The sequence below is a fragment of the Macaca mulatta genome, chromosome 4, assembly GCF_049350105.2.
Source record: "Macaca mulatta isolate MMU2019108-1 chromosome 4, T2T-MMU8v2.0, whole genome shotgun sequence".
Lineage (NCBI taxonomy): Eukaryota > Metazoa > Chordata > Mammalia > Primates > Cercopithecidae > Macaca > Macaca mulatta.
Genome location: NC_133409.1, coordinates 156,726,678 through 156,748,962, shown reverse-complemented (window position 1 = coordinate 156,748,962; position 22,285 = coordinate 156,726,678). Strand labels below are relative to the sequence as shown.

Here is a 22,285-nt window from a genome sequence, read left to right as displayed (position 1 = left end):
TTACGGAGACCACAGCCTATGGAGTGTCTAGCTTCAGAGAATATGTACTCCACTGGGAGCATGAGAAACAAATACACAAGAAAATACAATATAGCATAAACCAGGAGCTGAGGGTGAATGAAGATGCTCAGAAAGATCTGCATTAAGAATTTCCTGGGAAAGGTAAAACAATGTCAAGCAGTACTGCCTCTGGAAATCAGAAAAACTATATTATTTGATAACATATCCTAAGCCTAAATGCCAGAGGTTCTTAAAGAGGTGCAGTTTGTCTCATTTTCTTTCCATTCGTACCTTTATTTGGCTCTGTAAAAAAGATCCTCCTCTTCTACATACCTATCTACATGCAAGCAAACTGCTACAGAAGCATTTTAATTAGTGTACATCTTCCTCTCTTTGCACGTTTAATTTTTTTTATTTTCCTACTCCATTCTGCTAATATTTCTATCATGATATAAAAGACACAAGACAGGTGAATATAAAGAAATACTTATATACATCCACACACAAGAACGATTCAAATAGATAAACACAGAAACACAAACACTAAGGGAGATAGGGCTGGAGTTTTTCTTCAACATGTACAATTCAATGTACTTTCAGTTTTCATTTCAAACTTCCTCAGTGGCTTCTGCCCAGCAACTGATGAGAAACATCACCTCTGAGCCAATCAAAAAACTATTTCTTCCAAAGAGCCACTCTGTTACTGTTTCTCATGGTTAGAAGACAATATTTGCTTTCTCTTTGTCATTTCTTCCGGATGAAAGGCTAAGCCGTAATAGAAAGAATGGAGAACTATTGATTGACCATCTTTATTCTGTGGGCTCTGATTCTCCCATGGGAACACCAAGGGGTAAGTGCGGGAAATGGTTTAAAGCCTGGGCTACAACGCCTGGGAGGAGTGGGGCTGAATCGCTGAGAGTGGTGAGTGGGCATGCAGGGAGAGTACTCGCCCAGAGAAACGGGTGCGGTGCCTCTGTGTGTGTGTGTGTGTGTGTGTGTGTGTGTACATGCACACACCTGCACATGCACATATGGGCACATGGGAAGACAGGAGAAGTACTGCAAAGAATAAGAAACTGCAGAGGTTGGGATTTAGTGGAAGGAAAGGGAGACAACATGAATGAAGAAATATTCCAACTGCATCTTCTTAACGTATTGTGGTCAGATAGGGAAAAAAAAAAAACCCTTAAAATCTGTTCTGGTCAACTCAAGGCATCTATTCTAAGAGATTCTGAAGAAGGAAAAAAAAAGAGAAGTACCTTATAGATTTACATGTAAATGTGTTTATTACAGAAGTATTTATAATATAGTAAAATCTGAACCAACATTCATATACAACAGGTGGGGAATAGACAATGCATGGTTCAGTCATAAAATATGTTCCATGTAACCATTAGGAGTCATAATTTTAATTAAGTGAAATTCTTTATAATTTTAATAACACTGGATCCTTATATTAAACCATTTTTGGTATCTTTTAGGGATAGTACTTGGTTTTCTTTCCATTCATAATTTCCCCAAAACCTAAAGTATGCTTTCCCATACAAGCTACTACATTGTATGAATATATAATAATTGAGAGTCTCTCTGAGCCTACTCTGACTCAGAAAGCTGCTCCTAAAGAAGAAAAAGAACAAACAAACAAACAAAAACCCCAATTGTTTTTTAAACTCTTTCTTTATTTTGGATTTTTGAGGTTCTGCATTTTGTTACTGTAGATTTTACTAGATTGAACAGCCTTAACCTTAAATATTTGCATCAATCTCTAAATTTTTTTCTTCAATGCTAACTTTTATAATTGGAATTTTGAGGGCAAAAGATGCAACATTTTAAAAGCCCTTGCCATGTATATATGGCCAAATGCTTCCAGAAACATTTCCACTTCCATTAGCAAAGTATATGATTATAACTACAGAGTATTTAAGGTTTTATTCCTTTTATATTTTTTTCATTGGCAAAATTGTCTATAGTAGAAAGAATGAATAATAAATAACCTAAAATTAAAAGTTCTCCCTCTGAGGACAGCAGAGAAATTTTTAGCTTAGGGACTAATAATAATAATACCTCCTTTTCTTTAGGAGCATAAAGAGCAGTTTTGAGAAGCAGAAGATGTGGTGAAATATAATGTTTAGTCTGATAGTGGGTGTAAGATCCAGGCAGGGGTGGAGCATGACCAGCTGCACAGACCTCTGTTCCCTTGCTTCCTCTGCATCTGTCCCCACCTGCCTCTGCAGATCTTGTTCTCAGAGGCCATTCCCAGACCCACAGCAGCTGGTATTATGGCTACAGGCCTCATGCTCCTTTGTTTTGGGAGAAACTCTTGAGGAGTTAGTATTTATTGAGCAACTAATATGTTCCAGTCTCTATTATTCCTCATAATAATTATTAATTATTAACTAATACATGAAAATTTTAAATTTAAAGCATTCCAACAATTTTAAAAGTAAAGGAAGCAAAAGGCCAAAGTGTCCTTTCACTCACTTAACCTCCAATCTTCAGTTTAGCATTCCTCTTTTTAGGCTTTTTCAGGCATTTACATATATAGTTTTGCAGAAATATATAGCTTTGCTTTTGTTTTTCAATTGAATCATTAGTATAGTTCTACAAGGTACTTTTTGATCACTTAGTATATCTCCATTGTCCAGGCTAGTGACATTAAATCACTCTTTTTAACTGCTGCATTGAATTTCCTCGTAGGGATGTATCATATCCCTATGATATGTGGAAGACAGGCAGATGTATCATACATCTGTATCATAGGGATTCCTCTAACCAGTCTCTTGTGGGTGACTGGTTCAGTTGGTAACCACTTTCATACTTTAAAAATAGTGCTGCAGCGTCATTCTCGCAGAGGCTTCTCTCTGCACCCATGCAAGTACTTTGATGCAGTAGGCATCAGGAAGTGGAATTTTTGGGCCAATTGTGCACATTCTAAGTCTCATACTTGATATTTTTGAGTAACTACAGTTTAAATGGTTTTGTCCCACGACCAAGATTATCAAGCTTGTGACTTCTAGAGCCTTTACCTATTGTCTACCCTCTTTGTGTCCCTAACTCTACCATAGTGGTCCAGCCCATTGTGGGTGCTCAGTAAATATTTGTTGAATAACTTTATGAAGGGAAGAAAGAAAAGATGAGTAAGGTCTGGTCCTATTCAAAGCTCTCCCAATCAATGTCTTTGTGATTAAATGTGGTGGGTTCAGCCCCTGAATGACTTCAGAGCCTCCACCAGGCAATCTGCCTGGATCCCACCAGGAGCCACCAGGCCATGAGTTGACGATGATAATGGCCAAGAGTTTGACCCTTGAGGAGTCCACAGAGTTGGACACCCATAGAGTTGAACAAGGGTGGAACCAGGGAATCCAGTGAAGAGGGTCCTTCATAAATCAGAGGGGGATGATGGAAGCTTGGACCTAGCAAGGGAAGTGTGGGGAAGTGATAGGATTCTGAATATTTTAATGCAGTAGAGTCAGAGATTTCCTGATCAGATAACAGATATTGCTTTTACAGATGGTTTTCCATACTGGAACTCAAAGGTAAAGACATTCAAGGACAGACATTTTTGGCACAGGTAAGATCTTCTTCGGTTACCATACTTGAGTTAGCCCTGGGGAAGTGGACGTTTCCACGCAGAATCCTATAGCTTCTTCCAGGCCACAGTGTCTGTCTCACACCTTCTGGTGTCTCTTGATATGCAGCATAGATGAAAATGGCAAGTTCCCTGGCCTTCCTTCTGCTCAACTTTCATGTCTCCTTCTTTTTGGTCCAGCTGCTCACTCCTTGCTCAGGTAGGGAACGATTCCATGATTCCACATTTATGTTTATGAAGTAGATGATTACCTCAGTTATATAATTAAGCAGACAATTACCTAAATGCCCTCTTAGAACCTTTAACTCCTTCCTATACCTGAAGTCCATCCCAACCTGAAGGATCATGTGTCACTAAGAGACAAATGGTGCTTCTGTTAGGAATGGTTTCCCCTCTAGGTTCTCTGTATCTAGCCTTCCCTGTCTGAGAAGCACCCTTCCTCTCATGACCCCAAATCCAAAACCCTCTGATGGAGCCTCCCCCTTGTGCCAACAGCTCAGTTTTCTGTGCTTGGACCCTCTGGGCCCATCCTGGCCATGGTGGGTGAAGACGCTGATCTGCCCTGTCACCTGTTCCCAACCATGAGTGCAGAGACCATGGAGCTGAGATGGGTGAGTTCCAGCCTAAGGCAGGTGGTGAATGTGTATGCAGATGGAAAGGAAGTGGAAGACAGGCAGAGTGCACCATATCGAGGGAGAACTTCGATTCTACGGGATGACATCGCTGCAGGGAAGGCTGCTCTCCGAATACACAATGTCACAGCCTCTGACAGTGGAAAGTACTTGTGTTATTTCCAAGATGGTGACTTCTATGAAAAAGCCCTGGTGGAGCTGAAGGTTGCAGGTGAGCCTCCAGGTTTGGTTCTGAGAACATTTCTCCGTAGGATCTAGAGCAGATGCAGAGTTCCAGTTCCTCTTTCAAAAGCACTGCAGACACTCCTGGCTGATCACTAGCGATTGCCTGCACTGCCTTCCAGCTTAGCTTTTCTGCGACCCTTGAGAAAGACACAGGTTTTCCTTTAGGAAGAATTCTTGCTGTACCCTACATGCTCAAGTAAAGAACTCCTTTCCTCTGGCGACCAGAAATATAAGGAAAGTGAAGGACAAGGGATAGGAAACATTAGAAACCATCTCTTCAGTGACTGGTACACCATCATTTTGGTTTAGTTGTGTAACAGACGGCTTCTGTTGTGTCTCCAACCTTAATCAATCTTATGTAGGAAGAAGGAGACCAGGGTGAGACTAAAGCTGTAATTGATGAAGGGCTGCAATCCCTGATTGTTGATGGGGGATGTTTGGTCATTGCTGTGGTTTGCACAGTGTTCATGTTTTTCTCTATGCTCACACATGATGTGGGGTGGTCTTGTTTTTCCCATGATCCATCATAGTCACAAGATGCATTGTCTGTGTTCTGTGAAATTGCTTATGTTCAACAGGATGACACGGAGACCCGGTGTCAGTTTCCCTATGTTGGAACAGCTTTTCTCTTTCTCAGTGCAGTCCCTTGCCCTGTGGCTTCTGGTTGGGTTTGGTTTAAGGGAATCTGCAGCAGACAATCGTAGGAAGAGAAGAGGAAGAAGTCTGGGTGCTTATTCCCTGGCTTCCTTGCTGCAAGGTACCTTCAGGCTGGCTGCATTGCCTTGCTGAAAGTAATAGCTCCTCTAAAGGAAGTCCTCAATGCATGAATCTCTTCTTTTACGTATTCAAAACAGCTTCCTCTCCTCCTCCCTCTGGTAATTGGTGTGGGTAGGAATAGCCACACATTACTGACCCTGGGATACTGCACTAGCAAATTTAGTTTTCCCCTCATCATGACCACACTTTTGTAAACAGCTCCTGAATGAAATCTCTCTTGAATTATCAAATCTGAGACTGCCATTGATTCCCATTAAGACCCTCCTTAATGCAAGAGCTATCAAGAATCTAGGCCAAATTATCCTTCCACAGCACTGGGTTCTAATCTTCATGTTGAAGTGAAGGGTTATGAGGATGGAGGGATCCATCTGGAGTGCAGGTCCACTGGCTGGTATCCCCAACCCAAAATACAGTGGAGCAATGCCAAGGGACAGAACATCCCAGCTGTGGAAGCACCTGTGGTTGCAGATGGAGTGGGCCTATATGCAGTAGCAGCATCTGTGATCATGAGAGGCGGCTCTGGGGAGAGTGTGTCCTGCATCATCAGAAATTCTGTTCTTGGCCTGGAAAAGACAGCCAGCATTTCTATCGCAGGTCAGTACGTGCTTGGCGTCAGGTTTCTGAGCTGAGCTGTGGCAGTTGAATGAAGGGGGATGTGTTAGTATCTGTGGTCGACCTGGGTCTCTGCACTGAATATAAGGCCCAAAGCACAGATCTGGAGGCGCCGCCTTGTTCCAGGGGAGCTTCTTTCCTCCATAAAGGTGTTCACAACACAAACATTTTCTGAACATTTCCTATCTGCCAGAAAGTATGACAGGCAATGGGAATTGGGGGAAAAACATTCAGATAAGCTCCTTATATAACGTCAAATGACAAAATGGTATATATATACACACACACACACACACACATGCATACATACATATATATATATATATATACACACACACACAAACTCTTATCATAGTGAAACAGCTGATCTCCTTGAATAAGAAGGAGATTCTAAAAACCTAGTAAAAAGTTTTGGCCAGGCATGGTGGCTCATGCCTGTAATCCCAGCACTTTGGGAGGCTGAGGCAGGCAGATCATTGAGGCCAGGAGTTTGAGACCTGCCTGGCCGTGGTGAAACTCCATCTCTTCTAAAAATTCAAAAAATTAGCCAGGTGTGGTGGTGGGCACCTCTAATCCCAGCTACTCAGGAGGCTGAGGCATGAGAATCACTTGAACCCAGGAGGCAGATGTTGCAGTGAGCTGAGAGCAGACCACCGCACTCCAGCCTGGATGACAGAGTGAGACCCTGTCTCAAAAAATAAATAAAATAAAATAAAATAAAAATCTAGTAAAAAAATTTTTAACAAAGTTCATGAATTATCAATTCATAGAAAAGGAAATAACCCACAAAAGAGTGCTCATTCTCATTCATTAGGGAAACATTTGAAATCATTTTTCACTTACGATATTTACAAAAATCAAAACGAAACTGCTTTGGCTTATAATACATGGTTCTCATAGGAATGTAGGAAGGCAGTGACTCTCAGTCATTTTTTCGTGTAACTTGCTGTATTTTTGGTGTGCATTAGGTCAACCTCTATTGAGGGCTCTATAGCAATATCTATCCAAACTACATACTTATCGATCCAAACTTCCACTTCTAGGAATTTATCTGATAGATAAGCTTGCATTTGTATGAGATGATCTATGCAAAAGGTTTCTGTTTTTTGTTGTGTGTGTGTGTTTTTTTTAGACGGAGTCTCACTCTGTCACCCAGGCTGGAGTGCAGTGTTACAATCTCGGCTCACTGCAGATTCCGCCTCCTGGGTTCAAGTGATCCTCCTGCCTCAGCCTACCGAGTAGCTGAGATTACAAGCGTGTGCCACCACATCCAGCCAATTTTTGTATTTTTAGTAGAGATGGGGTTTTACCATGTTGGCCAGGCTGGTCTCGAACTCCTGACCTCAAGCGATCCACCCGCCTCAGCCTCCCAAAGTGCTGGGATTACGGGCATGAGTCACTGCAACCGGCCTGTAAAAGATTTCTTATAGTACTGATTACGATTGCACAAGGTTAGAAACTGTGCAGATGTTCACTGCCAGGGAACTTCCATACAAGGGAATACTGCCCAGTTAGTAAAAGGAAAAAGAAGCAATTCTCTCATAACAATATGGAAAGATCTCCAAGGTACATTTTTCACAGAAAAAGCAAGATGCAGAGGGACGTGTATAGAATGCTATTTTTAGTTTAAACAAGAGAAAAAATAAGAATATACTTTAATTTACTTTTTTTTAGCTCTCGATTGGGTTATTTAGTTTACATTTTTAAACTTCAACAAGCAATTTGGTAACACTCACTGTACATCAGACACTTTATAAGTATTAATTTAATTATTCCAACCTCAGGAGATAGGTATTATCATTACCCTCATTTTTATAGATTAGGCCACTACAAACAGAGAGGTTATGTAGTAGTTCAACATCACACTGCTAGTCACACAGGGGAGCCAGCATTTAAACCCATGCCCTCTGACTCCACAGGTTATGTTCCTAAGCATCATATTAAGTGGACTAAGGAGAAGTTAATACATGGAGGGAGGGAGGACTGGGTGGATGAGAGAGTTGCATGCCTTTATGTATATGTAGTTTTGAACCATGTAAATGTGTTACCTATTGAAAAAATATTTAGAAAAAAATGTGTATGACTCTGCTCAAGTTACTTTCCATGCAAGAGGCAGACATCTCAAGATAAGTAATAGTAGAAGCTTGTAGTGAGGATTTACCAAAGTCTTATCTATAGTCCTCTGAGACTTTAGGGAGAGAATCCTTATTTAACCTCATGAGATAGCTTCCCTGCCCCCAACCTGGGCTGAGTAGCTAAAACTTGGGGCACTGAGGCTGGGGAGGCTGAGTGCACCAGCGCCCATGACCCACAGCTCTCCCCATTCGCAGACCCCTTCTTCAGGAGTGCCCAGCCCTGGATCGCAGCCCTGGCAGGGACCCTGCCTATCTTGCTGCTGCTTCTCGGTGGAGCCAGTTACTTCTTGTGGAGACAACATAAGGAAATAACTGCTTTATCCAGTGAGATAGAAAGTGAGCAAGAGATGAAAGAACGGGGATATGCTGCAACAAAGCAGGAAATAAGCCTAAGAGGTATCCAACAAGAGCAGAGAATCTAAGCCCCAGGCTTGTGTGCCCCAGCCTGAAAACCTCACCTGTTTCCCCCACCCTGGCACCGCATCATGTTTAAGGTTTATTTCCCAAAATACCCACCTCACCCATAACAGTTCATCTTTTTTTTGTTTTGTTTTTGTTTTTTGTTTTTGGTTATTTTCCAGAGAGCCTCCAGGAGGAACTCAGTAAGTTTTCCCATTCCCCCAGAGACCCAGGCATGTCTTCCTATCCCGGCTTTGAGCACGTTGATGACTCTTCCCTGTTCATTCCATTGCAGAGAGGAGAAAAATCCAATACTTGACTCGTGAGTGGCTCTGACATTTTCTCTGAATTCAAATCTATTACTCTCTCTCTGCTTCGTTATTTTCCAGCCCATAAGTCATATCCCAGGGTTGAAAAGTGGTCTTGGATCCCTTTACCCAGAAAAAGAAAACAAGTGTGGCTCTTTGGAGAAACCACCCAGTGGTTTTTCTCTCTAGAAAAAAAAAAAAAAGAGGTCTTCAATCTCTTTGTACTAGGGGCTACAGACCCTTAAGCTCTAAGAAGCACTGAAGAATATCCACGGTTACACTTCAAAAGGAAGAGGAAAGAGAAGAATGAGGTGCATTTTCTATGGCAGGAAACTTACTTGTTTTCCACAATCCAGAGGCTGTTGAAAGGAAAACAAGAATGAAAGATTTAAGAAATAAGAAAATCAGAAGAGAGAGTGGGAGAAAAGTGTGTCTAATAGAGAGGAGTAGCCACAGTGGCTCAATTGGTACAGATTGATCATAATTGCTTTCAAAAACTAGTCCCTGAAATTGCTCTTTAAATTTCCCAAATTCTTTTTAGAGCAAGGTAAGAAATGATACAGATTGAGAAGGATGGATCTTGTACTCCTAGACATTCGCATATAGACATGGTGACACTTATGCCCAGGTACAGATTCAAAACAGATGAACTGGACCCCATTGGGAAGGAACTCTCACAGTGCCTGCCCTGCCACTAGCATTCAGTCGATGTTCCCAGACTTGATATTAAGAAGAAGAGGTGAAGAAAGAATTGTACCTGCAGATGGAGACCATGCAGAAGGGTGGGATGGTAAAAAAAAAAAAAAAAAAAAAAAAAAAGACTAGATGGATGCAAAAAGAAGAGGACAGGGCCAACACAGAAAAGACAGAGTTCAGGTGACACCTCTACCTTTCTTTCATTGTAGGTGGAAAGGAGTCTTCGTCTGAAACTGATAAGTCAGCCTGATGCTCTGTAAGTTTACTGGGTCACGTGCCCTGAATATTTCAACCTTTTCTCTGCTGTGACCCGTGGAAGTTCTCAGCTGGATTAATTAGATCTAATCCAAATACTCAATTTCTGTGTGGTGGGGGTTCACCTCTGCTTTTCTGGAGCCTCTGGGAAACTCCTGATCCAGCACACTCGCTTGCAAAGCCTGGCCATGCATCCTGCACATCCCATGACACAGGGAGCCTAGCCTGACATTTTTGAGAAGGTGCCACCCCGATCCATCAGAGCTGTAGAGGAGGGAAGCTGGACCCTGGAAGATACTCTGAAGAAAAAGAGAGAAAACATGTAGTGAGGAGAGAATGCAGTGGGGAAAAGTACAAGAATACTGACCTTTTCCTTATCTGTATCTCCTTCCTTTCAGAATGGAAAATGGCCCTCTTCAAGCCTGGTGAGTAAATCACTGTATGTTCCCTGCACCAACAACCTGAGGGACTATATTCCTTTTTCCTTTTTTCTTCTCCAACTATTGTGATCTGGGGAAGAAAAGTTCCCTTGACATCCTTTGTGGGTAGGAAGACACATAGAGGGTGGAGCTGAGGGGAAGGAGACACACACTGAGTGATACTGCATGGAGAGTGAGGATGGAAATGCCAAACAGAGGAGGCGATGCCTGCCCAAAGAACTTTGTCCTTCTTAGGCTTCCCATGCCACCTACTGCCTGTGTCTCCCCAAAGGATTTAATGCTTCCAAGCTTTGGCCTCCACATTTTTAGGTGATGATTGCAATCTGTGTTTCATGGGGGCTGAGGTGAAGACTGAGGGAATAATGAACTTGCTTGGCAGGAACCTAGCAAGAAATAGATGGCAAGTTCAAACTGGGTGGTTGAACAAGGTTTCCAGAAAGGAGGGTTAAGAGAAAGCAACAAGGAAAAGTGCAGTGCCCCCATGATTCCCAACAGTGGGGAGCTGTCTCCACCCCTAGCCTGTGAGGGCTAGGGAGGGGAGGCAGTTACTGGAACCCAGAGAAAAGTAGCTCAAAGACAGGGTTTCTTGAGAGAGTCGACAGGCCTTGTTAGAGCAGCACCAGCTGCTGCTGGCAGGGAGGAGGCAGGAAATTAAACGGTGTGTCTTTCCTTTCTTTCTCCTTCCAATCTTCTATCAGGGCTTCCCACTGGCCAAACCCAACAGCAAACCAGAGGACAAGGGAGCCCAGTGGCACTGTTCTTAAAGGACAGATTCCTGGGGCCCAGAAGAAGGTGAAGAAAGCTGAAGGGTAGAGAGTGAACCTGGGGCATATAAGGCCCCACATAGAGCCCAGCACAGAGACGGCCTTGCAGCTATTAGAAGATCAGAAGCTTCCTTCATGCCCTGCAGTAGGCTGAGTACATAACATCATTGCCTTATACAACGCTAGAGATTCATGTTTTAATCTGATTTTTCAGGTGAGGAAATGCTTCAGATGAGGCTCCACCTTGTTAAACAAATTGGATGTATGGAAAAATAAACTGCAGAAAAGGGGAACTCATTTAGCTCATGAGTGGTCGAGTGAAGGTTGAAAATTAACCTCTGATCATAAAGCATTAGTGGGCAGAGTCAATGTGGGGAAGAAAACAAGAAAAAGGTAGAAAGAGGATGCTTGCTGCTTCCTGAGGCAGCATCAGGGTGTTGGGTTAGGCAGATGCTGAGGCAACTCTCATTTCACCCTCCTCTTCCCCTCTGGACACAAGATACCTGGGGCTTTCTCTCCTGGCATCAATGAGAGAGTCACATTTAGGGAAGGCTAGGGATGCCAGGCTCTGGACTCAGGTCTCCTCAGCACAGCCCAGGCCTTGCATGCTGAGGCTCTGAAATCCAGGAAAAATGGTTGACCCCATGGACACTTCCTCAAATTCTCTACAGCGGATGTGATTCTGGATCCCAAAACAGCAAACCCCATCCTCCTTGTTTCTGAGGACCAGAGGAGTGTGCAGCGTGCCAAGGAGCCCCAGGATCTACCGGACAACCCTGAGAGATTTGATTGGCATTATTGTGTTCTCGGCTGTGAGAGCTTCATGTCAGGGAGACATTACTGGGAGGTGGAGGTAGGGGACAGGAAAGAGTGGCATATAGGGGTGTGTAGTAAGATTGTGCAGAGAAAAGGTTGGGTCAAAATGACACCTGAGAACGGATTCTGGACTATGGGACTGACTGATGGGAATAAGTATCAGATTCTCACTAAGCTCAGAACCAACCTGACACTTCCTGAGCCCCTAGGAAATCGGGAATCTTCCTGGTCTATGAGACTGGAGATATGTCATTCTGCAATGCTACGGATGGGTCACATATTCACAATTTCCTGAATATCTCCTTTTCTGGGCCTCTGTATACCACTTTCAGAATTTTGACCTAGGAACCCACTGCCCTGACCTTTGCCCAGCACCAAAAGAAGTAGAGAGTTCCCTCATTCCTGACCTAGTGCCTGATCATTCCCTGGAGACACCAGTGGCCCAAGCTTAGCTAATGAAAGTGGGAAGCCTCAGGCTGAAATAATGTCTCTACTTCTCTCTGCCCAGCCTGAATCTGAGGGTCTCCTTCTCCACAGCAACCAATCACAACCATAAAGCTACAGGCACACACTGAAGAACGCTACTGATATTCATTCTATTTTATTCTGTATACCAAATATAGAGTTTCATACCACTTTATTGTCCCCTTTATGCAGATACGGAAACTGGGGTACAGAAAAGTGAATTAACTTTCCAAATTTGGCATGACTAGTAAACAACAGAGCTGGGATCTAAACAGCAATAACTAACATTAATGGAGAATTTAAAATGTTCTGAGTGCTGTGTTATGAGCTTTGGTGGATGTCACTCCTTTAATCCTCACAACACCCTGTCGGGTAGTCTCATTTTGCAAGTATGGAAGCTGAGGCAGGGCAACATTAAGTAGCTTACATAACTCCTACGGTAATTTGTGCTGTTGGGAGATGGTCAGCTTCAGTCTCTGGCCATTTGCCCATTCTTTTCCACCCTGATTCTTCCCCCATGGGAAAAACCCACCTGTAGCCCTGAGGTTCTTTTCCCAGGACAGCTCCAGGGTAAGGATCATTGTAGGTGGTTGTGGAGTTGGCACTCCTTTTGACTCCTTTGCAGCTGATTGTCAGAGCAATAGACCCAGCACTCCTTGGATTAGCTCTGCAGAGTGTCTTGGTTGAGAGAATAACCTCACAGTACCCACGTGACGTGTAACTGGGAAAGAGACTAAAGGCCACATGACATGTAACTGGGAAAGAAACTAAAGGCCACACTCAATGTATAATGAAGCCCTGGTAGGTAACAGAGCCTCTGGGAGGTAAACAGTGTGAATTAGGATTTGAGTTGACTTTGAAGGCTAGCATGTCAAGTCTCCTAAAAACCATCACCTCCTATGGGTGGTAGAGAGTGGTAGTTATGGAAGACCTAAACTAGAAAGAAGGGTCAATATCTTTAGGTCAAAAGGTTTCTTAGGCTTCTGCCCCCTTGGCAGGAGGGACTCCTTCCTGCCTAGGGGATTTTCCAAGGGACAGAGCTGGGGAAAATCCTTATTGATACACACCCATAATTCATTCAACAAATGCTCGAGAATCATATTGTATGTTCAAGACACTGTTCTAGAAACCGAGGGTAAATCATTGAGCAAACTATATTAAGATCTCTTCTCTCAAAAAGTGGTTAAATAATTAACCATATATTCTATCAGATGGTGATGAATATCTGTAGGAAACATTAAGCAAGGAAGGAAAAGAGAGGTAGGGGCATGAGACAGATATGTACCCCCAACAAATGTGATAAGTGATCGTGGAGCCAGAGCCAGCCTTCCTATAGTCAAGGTTTCCAGGTAGAACAAATACTCTGTGATATAAGAAATTTGGATGAAGGAAGCTGGAAGAATTACAGGGATATTTTTAATCCCTCTATGGATTCAGTCTGCTGGAAAGGGGTCTATCCACCCCTGTTCATTAGTGGATGTTAAACCCATATTCCTTTCAACTGATGCCTGCTTGGGAAAACTACTCCTCATTATCATCACTATTGTTGCTCACCATTGTATCCCCTCTTCTTGGCATGTGCTTGTCAAGTCTTGGTTGTTCAATAAATTTGTTAATAATACTTACTCTTCAACTTGGCTTTTTCTGGACTCTAATAAGTCTACTCATCACAGCAGAGTAGTCTACATACCCATTGTACTCACCACAGATTCAGTTTACCTTATTGCAACTTTTGCCCAACACCCTTATTGTATCCATTTTTCTACTGCAGCCATCTGAATTACCACAAATTCATTGACTTAAAGCAAGACAAATTTATCTCACAGTTTTGTAGGTCAGAAGTCCAACAGGAGTTTCACCAGGCTAAAATCACTGCACTCCAGCCTGGACAACAGAGCTAAAACCCTGTCTCTAAAAAAATATATAAATAAAATTAAAAAGAAAAACAAAAGAGCCATTGCCTAACAGACGGAGCCTCTGAGAGGTAAATAGTGTGAATTAGGATTAGAGTTGGCTTTGCAGGCTACCATGTCAAGTCTCCTAAAAACCATCACCTCCTATGGGTGTTAGAGAGCCATGGTTATGTGAAGCCCTAAACTAGACAGAAGGGTCAGTGTCTTTAGGTCAAAAGATTTCTTAGCATTCTGCCCGCCTGGCAGATTTCTGTCCTCCTCATTATCATTCTAGAGTTTCTGGAAGCTGAGGTCTACTAAGAAGTTCCAGAGGCAGAAAGTGAAATCCAAAACCTTCCTGTTTGAAGTTGGAGTTGAAACACCCACCTTGAAGTGAGAAAATAAGTCTGGCAGGATAAATTGAACAAGCATTTATAGCAGACAGATAGATGCTTGGTGTTGTGATGGGGCCTGTAGGTAGACCACAAAGAAAAGGGTGCAGTGGGATCCTTTTCTCTTAGAGAGCTCACAGTTTACGTGGCCCGTTGGTCTCCTGGTGTTCTCTAACATCAAGGTTCTTTCTTCCTTACCCTCATCCTTTTTTTCCTCTTTTCAATCTCTTGCTTCCTACCTCCTTTTTTTCCTTTACTTTCTTTCTTCACAGAAGAGATGCAATAGGCACTGAGACATCACTGCTTTTTAGCTGAGCCCTGATATCTCTCCCCTGGACTGGGCTCTGATCCCCCCGCTGAAATGAGGGGCAATGAGGGTGGGGGCATCTGGCTGGAGTGCATATGTGGAGGGTGGTACCCAAGGCCCCTCACAATGTGGAGGAACCCCTTCCTGCCCAGGGGATTTTCCAAGGGACAGAGCTGGGGAAAATCCTTATTGATACACACTAATAATTCATTCAACAAATGCTCAAGAAGCATATTGTATGTTCAAGACAGTTTTCTAGAAACCCGGGGTAAACCATTGAGCAAAATATATCAAGATCTCTTCCTTCAAAAAGTGATTAAATAATTAACTATATATTCTATCAGACGGTGATGAATATCTATAGGAAACATTAAGCAAGGAGGGAATAAAGAGAGGTAGGGGTATGAGACATTGCAATTATTAACAGAATGGTCAGGGAAGACTTCATTGTAAAGATGGAAATGGAGTCATCCCATCTGATGGCAAGGAACCATCAGATGCTTGAGGATGGAGCAACCCAGCAACAGGCAAAGAATATGCAAAGGACCTAGGGAAGGAACATCTCTGGCAGTTTCCAGGACCCTCAGGAGGTGATGCTGCTGTGGCTGAAATGGAGTGAGTGCAGGAAGTGAGAGGAGATGAATTCACAGAGGCAAAGAAAACACATTCTATATGGCATTGCAAGTCACAAACATCCTGTGGTTTTTAGAGCGAGCGACATGGAAAGTATTGGAAGGTTTTGAGCTAAAAATTAACATGATCTCACTTGGGTTGGTCTGCTGAGAATGGACTACTGATGGTAAGGGCAGAATAAGAAGGAGGGCACTGGAGTATTCAAGGTGTGAGTGATGGTGGCTTGAGGCAGGGTGGTGGCTGTGTTGATTCAGCATGGCAGGTTAGCTTTATGCACCCTGGTTCTTCCCACAGTGACTCCAGATGTTTCTGCTTTGCTACCTCTGGGCCTTGGCCCTGGGAGCCACTGAGGTGTCAGCCAGGGCTGAGCCAGCATCACTTTGTCCATCCAAGTTTTCTGAGGGAGAAACTAACAGAGCAGGTGGCTAAGGAGCTCTAGAGATGTGCTGCTAGGGGCGCTTTCACCTGGATGTTCTGTTTCAAAATAAGTGGGTATTTCTGGCTGCCTTTTGAGAATCCGTTATGCCCAGCGGGTCTCCCTGTGTGGTGATCCTGCCTGTTATCGTGGTTATTCTGATGATATCCATTGCTGTATGCATCTATTGGATCAACAAACTGCAAAAGGGAAAAAAGATTCTCTCAGGGCAAAAGGAGTTTGTAGAGGAAAGGAAAGAAACCGCACTAAAGGAACTGGAGAAAGAACGTGTGGAAAAAGAAAGAACTTCAAATACAAGGTAAAGGAGGCCGAGTACAGTGGCTCATGCCTTCAATCCTAGTACTGTGGGAGGCTGAGGCAGGCAGATCGCTTGAGCCCAGGAGGTCGACACCAACCTGGGCAATAAAGTGAGACCCTGTCTGTAATTTAAAAAAAAAAAAAAAAGTAAGAGTAGGAGGACAGTTCACCATTATAGAAAAGACACAGCTCTCCCAGGTACCAGTGTATGGAAGAGAGAGGAAATACACGGCAGCAGCAGCAAGGACTTGGAACTCTCATGTCTTTGGAAGGAATCTCTCAGAGCTTTTGTTCTTTCATTCTGCCACCATTGCATTCATTCACCTGGCTACATAAAGTACTAAATGGTTGAGCAAAAGCAAGCGTAACAATGTACCGGTACTACCCAGCCACCTCATCACATGTCATTTCTGATTTCTGACAGTGCCCTAGGCATGAGGGAAGGGAGATGTTGCTGTTCATAGAAAGGATGGTTCCTGCATTGTTTACTATAAACCCAACTTCTTTTAGTTATTCTATTGAAGATATGATTTTGTTTCTGTTTGTTTTTCAGAGCAACTTCAAGAAGAATTGCGTAAGTTTAGCCTTTCCTGAACTACTCCATATACAATTTGAGTTCTGCTCAGTTAGCAACATCTCATGACATTCACCTCTGTCTGTCCCTTGAGGATGGTGAAGAACATTCTTACATGCTGATGAGTGCTCCTGATGTTCCCTCAGATCTCAGCTTTCTCCCCACCAGCTAGCTAACGGGACTCATTAGACAAGATGAGCAAGGGACTCAGGGCGAGGTGGGGACAGCAGGGAACTGGGGTCTGTTCATCAACAGTGTCCCAGCAGTGATGCATCATGGTTCTTCTCTCAGGGAATCCCAGCAGCTCTAAATCAACCCTATGGTTTACATCCCAGGATCCTTTCTCTTTTGGAATAATTTAATGCATGATGACAAGAGGTTTCCCATAGATAGTGGCCTCCCCAAGAGTTATGCTTCACTGGTTTTTGCTCTTTGATTCTGGATCAATTTGAAAGAAGACAATGCTGTCTTAGCAATTTATATAGTAGGGATAGTGTAGACTGTGTATAGTTGAAGGCCCATGTGGGGAAGAGGCTATAAAGGTTCCCAATAAGCCTGACAGAATGGTATACAAATAGGTGGCCAGAAATGCCTTTCTGCTTCTAAGAGAGCACGGATACTTTGTGTATAGCCTGCCAGGGGAGGTGTCTGAGTGAGTGGGAGAGCACAGAACCCAACTGCCCACTCCCAATGAGCACTTCCCATCGTATGATACAGCCTCTCTGCCCATAAGCACCACAGAATCCAAGTTTTACCAGATACCATGACACATGGACCTTTCCTCTTTAGGTGAATTTCAAAATTGCCACTGTCAACTTGGGAAAAAACAGCAAAATGTCACAACCAGATATTTCACCATGGAGAATAGAGGAAATCATTTTAACACAATGGAAAGGTAGACTGAATGAGAATAAATGCAGATGGGAGAAGCTTACAGAATGCCCAGAGCCTGGAGCGTTTCTCGCACCGACTGACAGGAAATGGACCAAGGTAGGCACCTACATTTTCTCTATCTACCCATATGTTCTTTCCCCAGTTCCTTTAGCACAGTTTCTTTCCTTTCCTGATCAAACCCCTTTTCCCCGGACAGAATCTTTTTTTCCATTTGGAGTTTGTTGATCCAATAGGTATACAGAAGTCATACCTGCAGACATCAGACCCATGTTGTTGAAGCAAAACTAGATGGAAATAGTTCCTCCCTACTTTTGCCTACAGACCCCTCAGGCAACAGGTTTTTTTGCGGGGGACATTTATTCTCCTTCTTTATCCTTGAAGGGTGCCCTTGTCAGTCGTTTAAATCAGTTGTCATCTGGTAAAAGGAACACATAGGACCAATGAAGAGACCCTTTATCCTCTAAGACAATGTGAAGGGAAAGACTCACCTTAGTTGATCAACTGGGGAGAGAAGGAGCAGGACATAATGCCTCTGTGCTGGTTTGAACCAGATAATTAAAAGGTTCTAACTAAAAAAAGTTCCAGAGATCCTAGGTCTTGAATAGAAAAGGGAATAGATCTTAGAATGCTGAGAGAAAGTGTGAATGATTAATTTGGGCTCATTTCCTAAACTCTCTGGATTTCAAAGAGCCTCAATTCTTCTCAACCTGAGGGTACTGCTTCTGTCTCTGGAGAGACAGAAGTGCAGCTTCAGAGGTCGGGAGCCGTGGCCCACGCCTGTAATCCCAGCACTTGGGAGGCCGAGGCGGGCGGATCACCTGAGGTCAGGAGTTCAGGACCAGCCTGACCAACATGGAGAAATCCTATTTCGACTAAAAATGCAAAACTGGTTTCGGTGCATGCCTGTAATTCCAGCGACTGGGGAAGCTGAGGCAGGAGAATTGCTTGAACCCAGGAGGCGGAGGTTGCGGTAAACCAAGATCAACCCATTGTACTCCAGCCTGGGCAATAAGAGTGAAACTACATCTCAAAGAAAACAAAAATAAAAACAAAAATAAAAAACCCTGCAGCTTCAGTAACTCTCAGGGTATGCGCTGTCTGGGATCAGGGGACCTTCGTGGAAATGGCCCCTTCACGGGGATTCCCCTGTAGTTTTCTGAGACTTCTCTGGGGACCAGGAACCACACAATCCTGAGGGTTCCTGAGACCCAAGGCCTAAACCTGAGAATTCCTCTGCAGCCAGTGTGGTCCTGCACACAGACACTGCTCATCTCGATCTCTTATCAGATGACCAAAGAAGTGTGACATTGGCTCGCTCCAGGGAGAGCGTGCTATATAACCAGAGAGATTTCAACAGTCAGCTTTGTGACCTGGGCTGGGATAGCTTCGCCTCAGGGAAACATTACTGGGAAGTGGAGGTGGAAAATGTAATTGAGTGGACTGTGGGGGTCTGTAGAGACAGCGTTGAGGGGAAATAGGATGTCCTGCTACTTCCTCAGAATGGCTTCTGGACCTTGGAGATGCATAAAGGAAAATACTGGGCCCTGATCTCTGCTAAGTGGATTCTCTCTCTGAATGAGCCCCTTTGCCGGTTGGGCGTCTTCCTGGAGTATGAAGCTGGAGACGTCTCCTTCTACAACATGAGGGACAGATCGCACATCTGCACATTTCCCCGTTCAGCCTTTTCCAGGCCCCTGAAGCCATTCTTCAGGTTACAGTCTTGTGACAGCTGCATCTTCATCTGCTCCGCATTCACAGGAGCCAATGCGATCATGATGCCTGAAGAGGCCTGATAGTTCACAGATCGGGGACCCACCATGGCCCACAGAATCAGTTCCCTGGTCTCACAGCCATGGAGACAAGCCCTGGCCATCTCAGCAGCCACTGCATAATGCCCCTGGTAGAAGACATGCCCTCCTCCCTCCTAGTCACACAAGAGAACATCTTCCAGCTGCCTCTTTCACACCCAGTCCAGACCTCAGCCCCTGTTCACTCCTCACTAGGCTGTAGCTTTAGTAATTCCTTTGCTTGTAACTATGGGATGTGATCCAGTGTTAGAAATAAATGCTTGGTGCCCCAAAGAAGAGTCAGCACTCTGGCAAAAAGCTTTCTCAACTAGGCAATTTACTTCTGCAGAAGGGTGCTGCTTGAAAGTCTGGTCACCACAAGAACACACCAAAAAAGAGGGAAAGAATTTTTATTCCTAATGCCGCTTGTCCCAGCTTCTGTGTTCAGTCACCACTCACCAGAGTTGGACTGCACAATCTTAGCTGAACCTGATTAGCTAACTTGAAAGGGGCAGGGATGTGGTTAAACTGGTTGGAAGGTCAGTTTCTGTGGGAAGAGCCACTGCAAAGGGAGGGGTAATTTACAGAGTGAGTAGCAGATGTGGGCTCTGTAGGTAAGGACCAGTGGAAAAGTCGTTTACTGAAACTAAGACACGGAGACATAAAGGATAAGGAGGTTAGTTTGGCCTTATAAGTAGGGAAAAAAGAACAAGGGCACTGAACAAGCCAAACCTTTGAAGAGGAACTTCTTTTGTATCTGACATCCAGGCATAGGGAACTAGGTGTTACACAGCTCCCAGCCAGGAAGAAAGTGTGAGAAGCTGATTGGCAGTGAACCTGCTCTTTAACATCAGGATGATGACATTGAGCCCAATATGCCAGTTGGCACCAGATGCTGTGGATTTGGAATGAGGCCAGCATCACCAGGATGTGAGAGGAGAGAAGAATCCACAGGACCACCAGAGGGAAAAGGGAACCAGATATGCAGGTCAGAGATAGAAGAGGTGGAACCAGAGAGCTGGGAGGGAGCAAGGTTGTGACGGTGGTTAAGCCCCACCATAACAACTAAGGGGTCCTGGGATATGATGGCTCATTTCCACCCAACCCCAGGATTTCCAGAGCACACACCCACAGGCCTGGCCCTGGGATGAAGATGAATGAAGAACATGGACTCATGTGGATGTGATTTGGCTCCTATGTCCCTGCAATAAACAAGGAGTCAGTAGTTAGTCCTTGAGTGTGGTTGAGGTTTGAGGTCCCAGTGGAGCAGAGTAGTACTGGACCTGGTCTGCATCAGCATTCAGGTTCAATGAGGGCACCAGTGGCTTCAAACTTCCCGGTCTAATTATGTCTTTAGACACTTAATAACTGCTGAGGGCCTTAGGAGCTTTTGTTTATTTGGGTTGGTATTTGTTAATATTTATGGTATTTATGATTGAAACAGAAAATGTTAAAATGTAGCTTACTAATTCATGTTAAAATACCATGAATGCACCAATTACAGGTTAATACAAATAGAAAGATTTGTGAAAAAAATCAACTGTTGTGTCTAAACAAAAGAACAAGAAGTGTGACATTGGTTAACTTTTTCCAAATCTAATGTCTGGCTTAGTGGAAGACATTTGTATTCTCATATCTGCTTTTGTATTAAATCTATTGGTATATCACAGGTTATATAGGCCCCCAAAAACCTTATTGTACCCTACCGAGAGAATGAAATCAAAAACAAAAAATGTTATATTATTAATATTATAATGAAAATAGTATTAACATTGGGGACTCCTTAACAGTATATCAGAGTTCACCCTAGGAATCCCCAGACAATATTTGGAAACTAGAATAGTGGATCCTGGACATTAATCCATGTGCTGGTTAATTTTAGATGTCAACTTGACTGGATTAAGAATACCTAGACAACTGATACAACATTATTTCTGAGTGTGTCTGTGAATGTGTTTCTAGAAGAGATTGGCATGTAAGTCAGTGGGAAATTCTCCCCTCCTATTGGCTAGAGGCCCAACAGAACAAACGGCAGAGGAAAGACAAATTCTTCTCTCCCCTGAGACATTCTTCTTTTTCTGCCCTTGGACACCAAAACTCCTGCCTTTCCAGCCTTTCAGCTTCGGGAATTGTACCAGGATGCCCTGGGTTCTCAGGTCTTTCGGTTCGGACTGAGATTTACACAATCGGCGTCCCTAGTTCTGAGGCTTTCGGACTTAAACTGAGCCATGCTACCAGCATCCCAAGGTCTCCGGCCTACAGACAAGCTGTCATGGGATTTCTCAGCCTCCATAATCACATGAGAAAATTTCCCTAATAAACGCTCACTCATACATATATATCTATATCTGTATCGTATTGGTTTTGTCTCTCTGGAGAACCCTGACTAATACAATCAGGCATCTAAAATTCTGGCTTGAAAGGTAGCACTTTAGGTTTGAGACAATTCAATAATCCAACAGGACTGAAAAAAAATAGTCCAAAATCATATTACTGCATTTACAAATAGACATATTATTCAATGAATCTGGAGTGATTCTTTCAACCTCTGTGGTTGAGGGCCAGATCATATACGGCCCTGAATGTCATGATGCTGACCTGCAGTTTACCTCTGAAAGGGGAGCCACTGGAAAGTTTGGCAGAAAAAGGACTGGACTTACTTCAGATGCTAGACAGAGATGGGCTGTGTGTAGGGGTGGTAGATGGAAGCCTGAAGACCCAGCTGGGAGCTATTGCAGTGATCCAGAGGGGAGATGCCAGTGACTTGTACCGGGGAGGAGCCATGAAATTATATGATGCTGGATTTATTTTCAAGACAGGGTAAAAAGGCTTAAATGTGGGATGTGAAAAAGGAGGGCATCAAGGGTGACCACAAGGTTATGGTCCTAAGAAGCGGTACAGATGGAGTTGGCACTTAGGGAGATGAGGAAACTGAGGGACAAGTGCATTTTGAAGGCCAG

The 22,285-nt window shown here is 43.7% G+C and overlaps 1 protein-coding gene and 2 pseudogenes across 16 annotated transcripts; all 3 read left to right on the top strand.

Annotated features, from left to right (window-relative positions):
• Positions 1–694: 694 nt before the first annotated feature.
• LOC697280 (butyrophilin subfamily 3 member A2) lies at positions 695–21,668 on the top strand. 15 transcript variants are annotated; one of them, XR_013416794.1, is made up of 13 exons: positions 695–850; positions 3,511–3,571; positions 3,699–3,788; positions 4,085–4,432; positions 5,536–5,817; positions 8,166–8,366; positions 8,552–8,572; positions 8,665–8,691; positions 9,583–9,629; positions 10,027–10,053; positions 16,624–16,644; positions 17,434–17,634; positions 21,208–21,668. XR_013416794.1 is itself a non-coding variant. In XM_028847775.2 (11 exons), exons 3-9 carry the CDS (start codon positions 3,704–3,706, stop codon positions 9,621–9,623), a joined length of 1,005 nt encoding a protein of 334 aa, XP_028703608.1. In that variant the 5' UTR covers positions 695–850; positions 3,511–3,571; positions 3,699–3,703; the 3' UTR covers positions 9,624–9,629; positions 10,027–10,053; positions 11,504–13,733. The 15 variants fall into 15 exon arrangements, 4 of the variants coding, with proteins under 4 accessions (XP_028703608.1, XP_014991235.2, XP_014991234.2 ...); XR_013416793.1 differs by lacking the exon at positions 8,552–8,572 and having other exon boundaries at positions 8,595–8,691; XR_013416791.1 differs by having other exon boundaries at positions 8,552–8,691; positions 21,438–21,668.
• LOC106997824 (butyrophilin subfamily 3 member A3-like) lies at positions 9,623–12,424 on the top strand (annotated as a pseudogene). The gene is made up of 3 exons (XR_001444080.3): positions 9,623–9,647; positions 10,027–10,053; positions 11,504–12,424. The product of XR_001444080.3 is annotated as a butyrophilin subfamily 3 member A3-like (transcript).
• On the top strand, positions 15,860–19,722 carry LOC144340628 (putative butyrophilin subfamily 2 member A3 pseudogene; annotated as a pseudogene).
• Positions 21,669–22,285: the final 617 nt, after the last annotated feature.

Excerpts from the sequence above, each read along its gene's own strand:
- LOC697280 (XM_028847775.2), top strand. The coding sequence starts at position 3,704 with ATGAAAATGGCAAGTTCCCTGGCCTTCCTTCTGCTCAACTTTCATGTC. Across the intron at positions 4,433-5,535 it reads GGTGGAGCTGAAGGTTGCAG|CACTGGGTTCTAATCTTCAT; the intron begins GTGAGCCTCCAG and ends ATCCTTCCACAG. Across the intron at positions 8,573-8,664 it reads GAGCCTCCAGGAGGAACTCA|AGAGGAGAAAAATCCAATAC; the intron begins GTAAGTTTTCCC and ends ATTCCATTGCAG.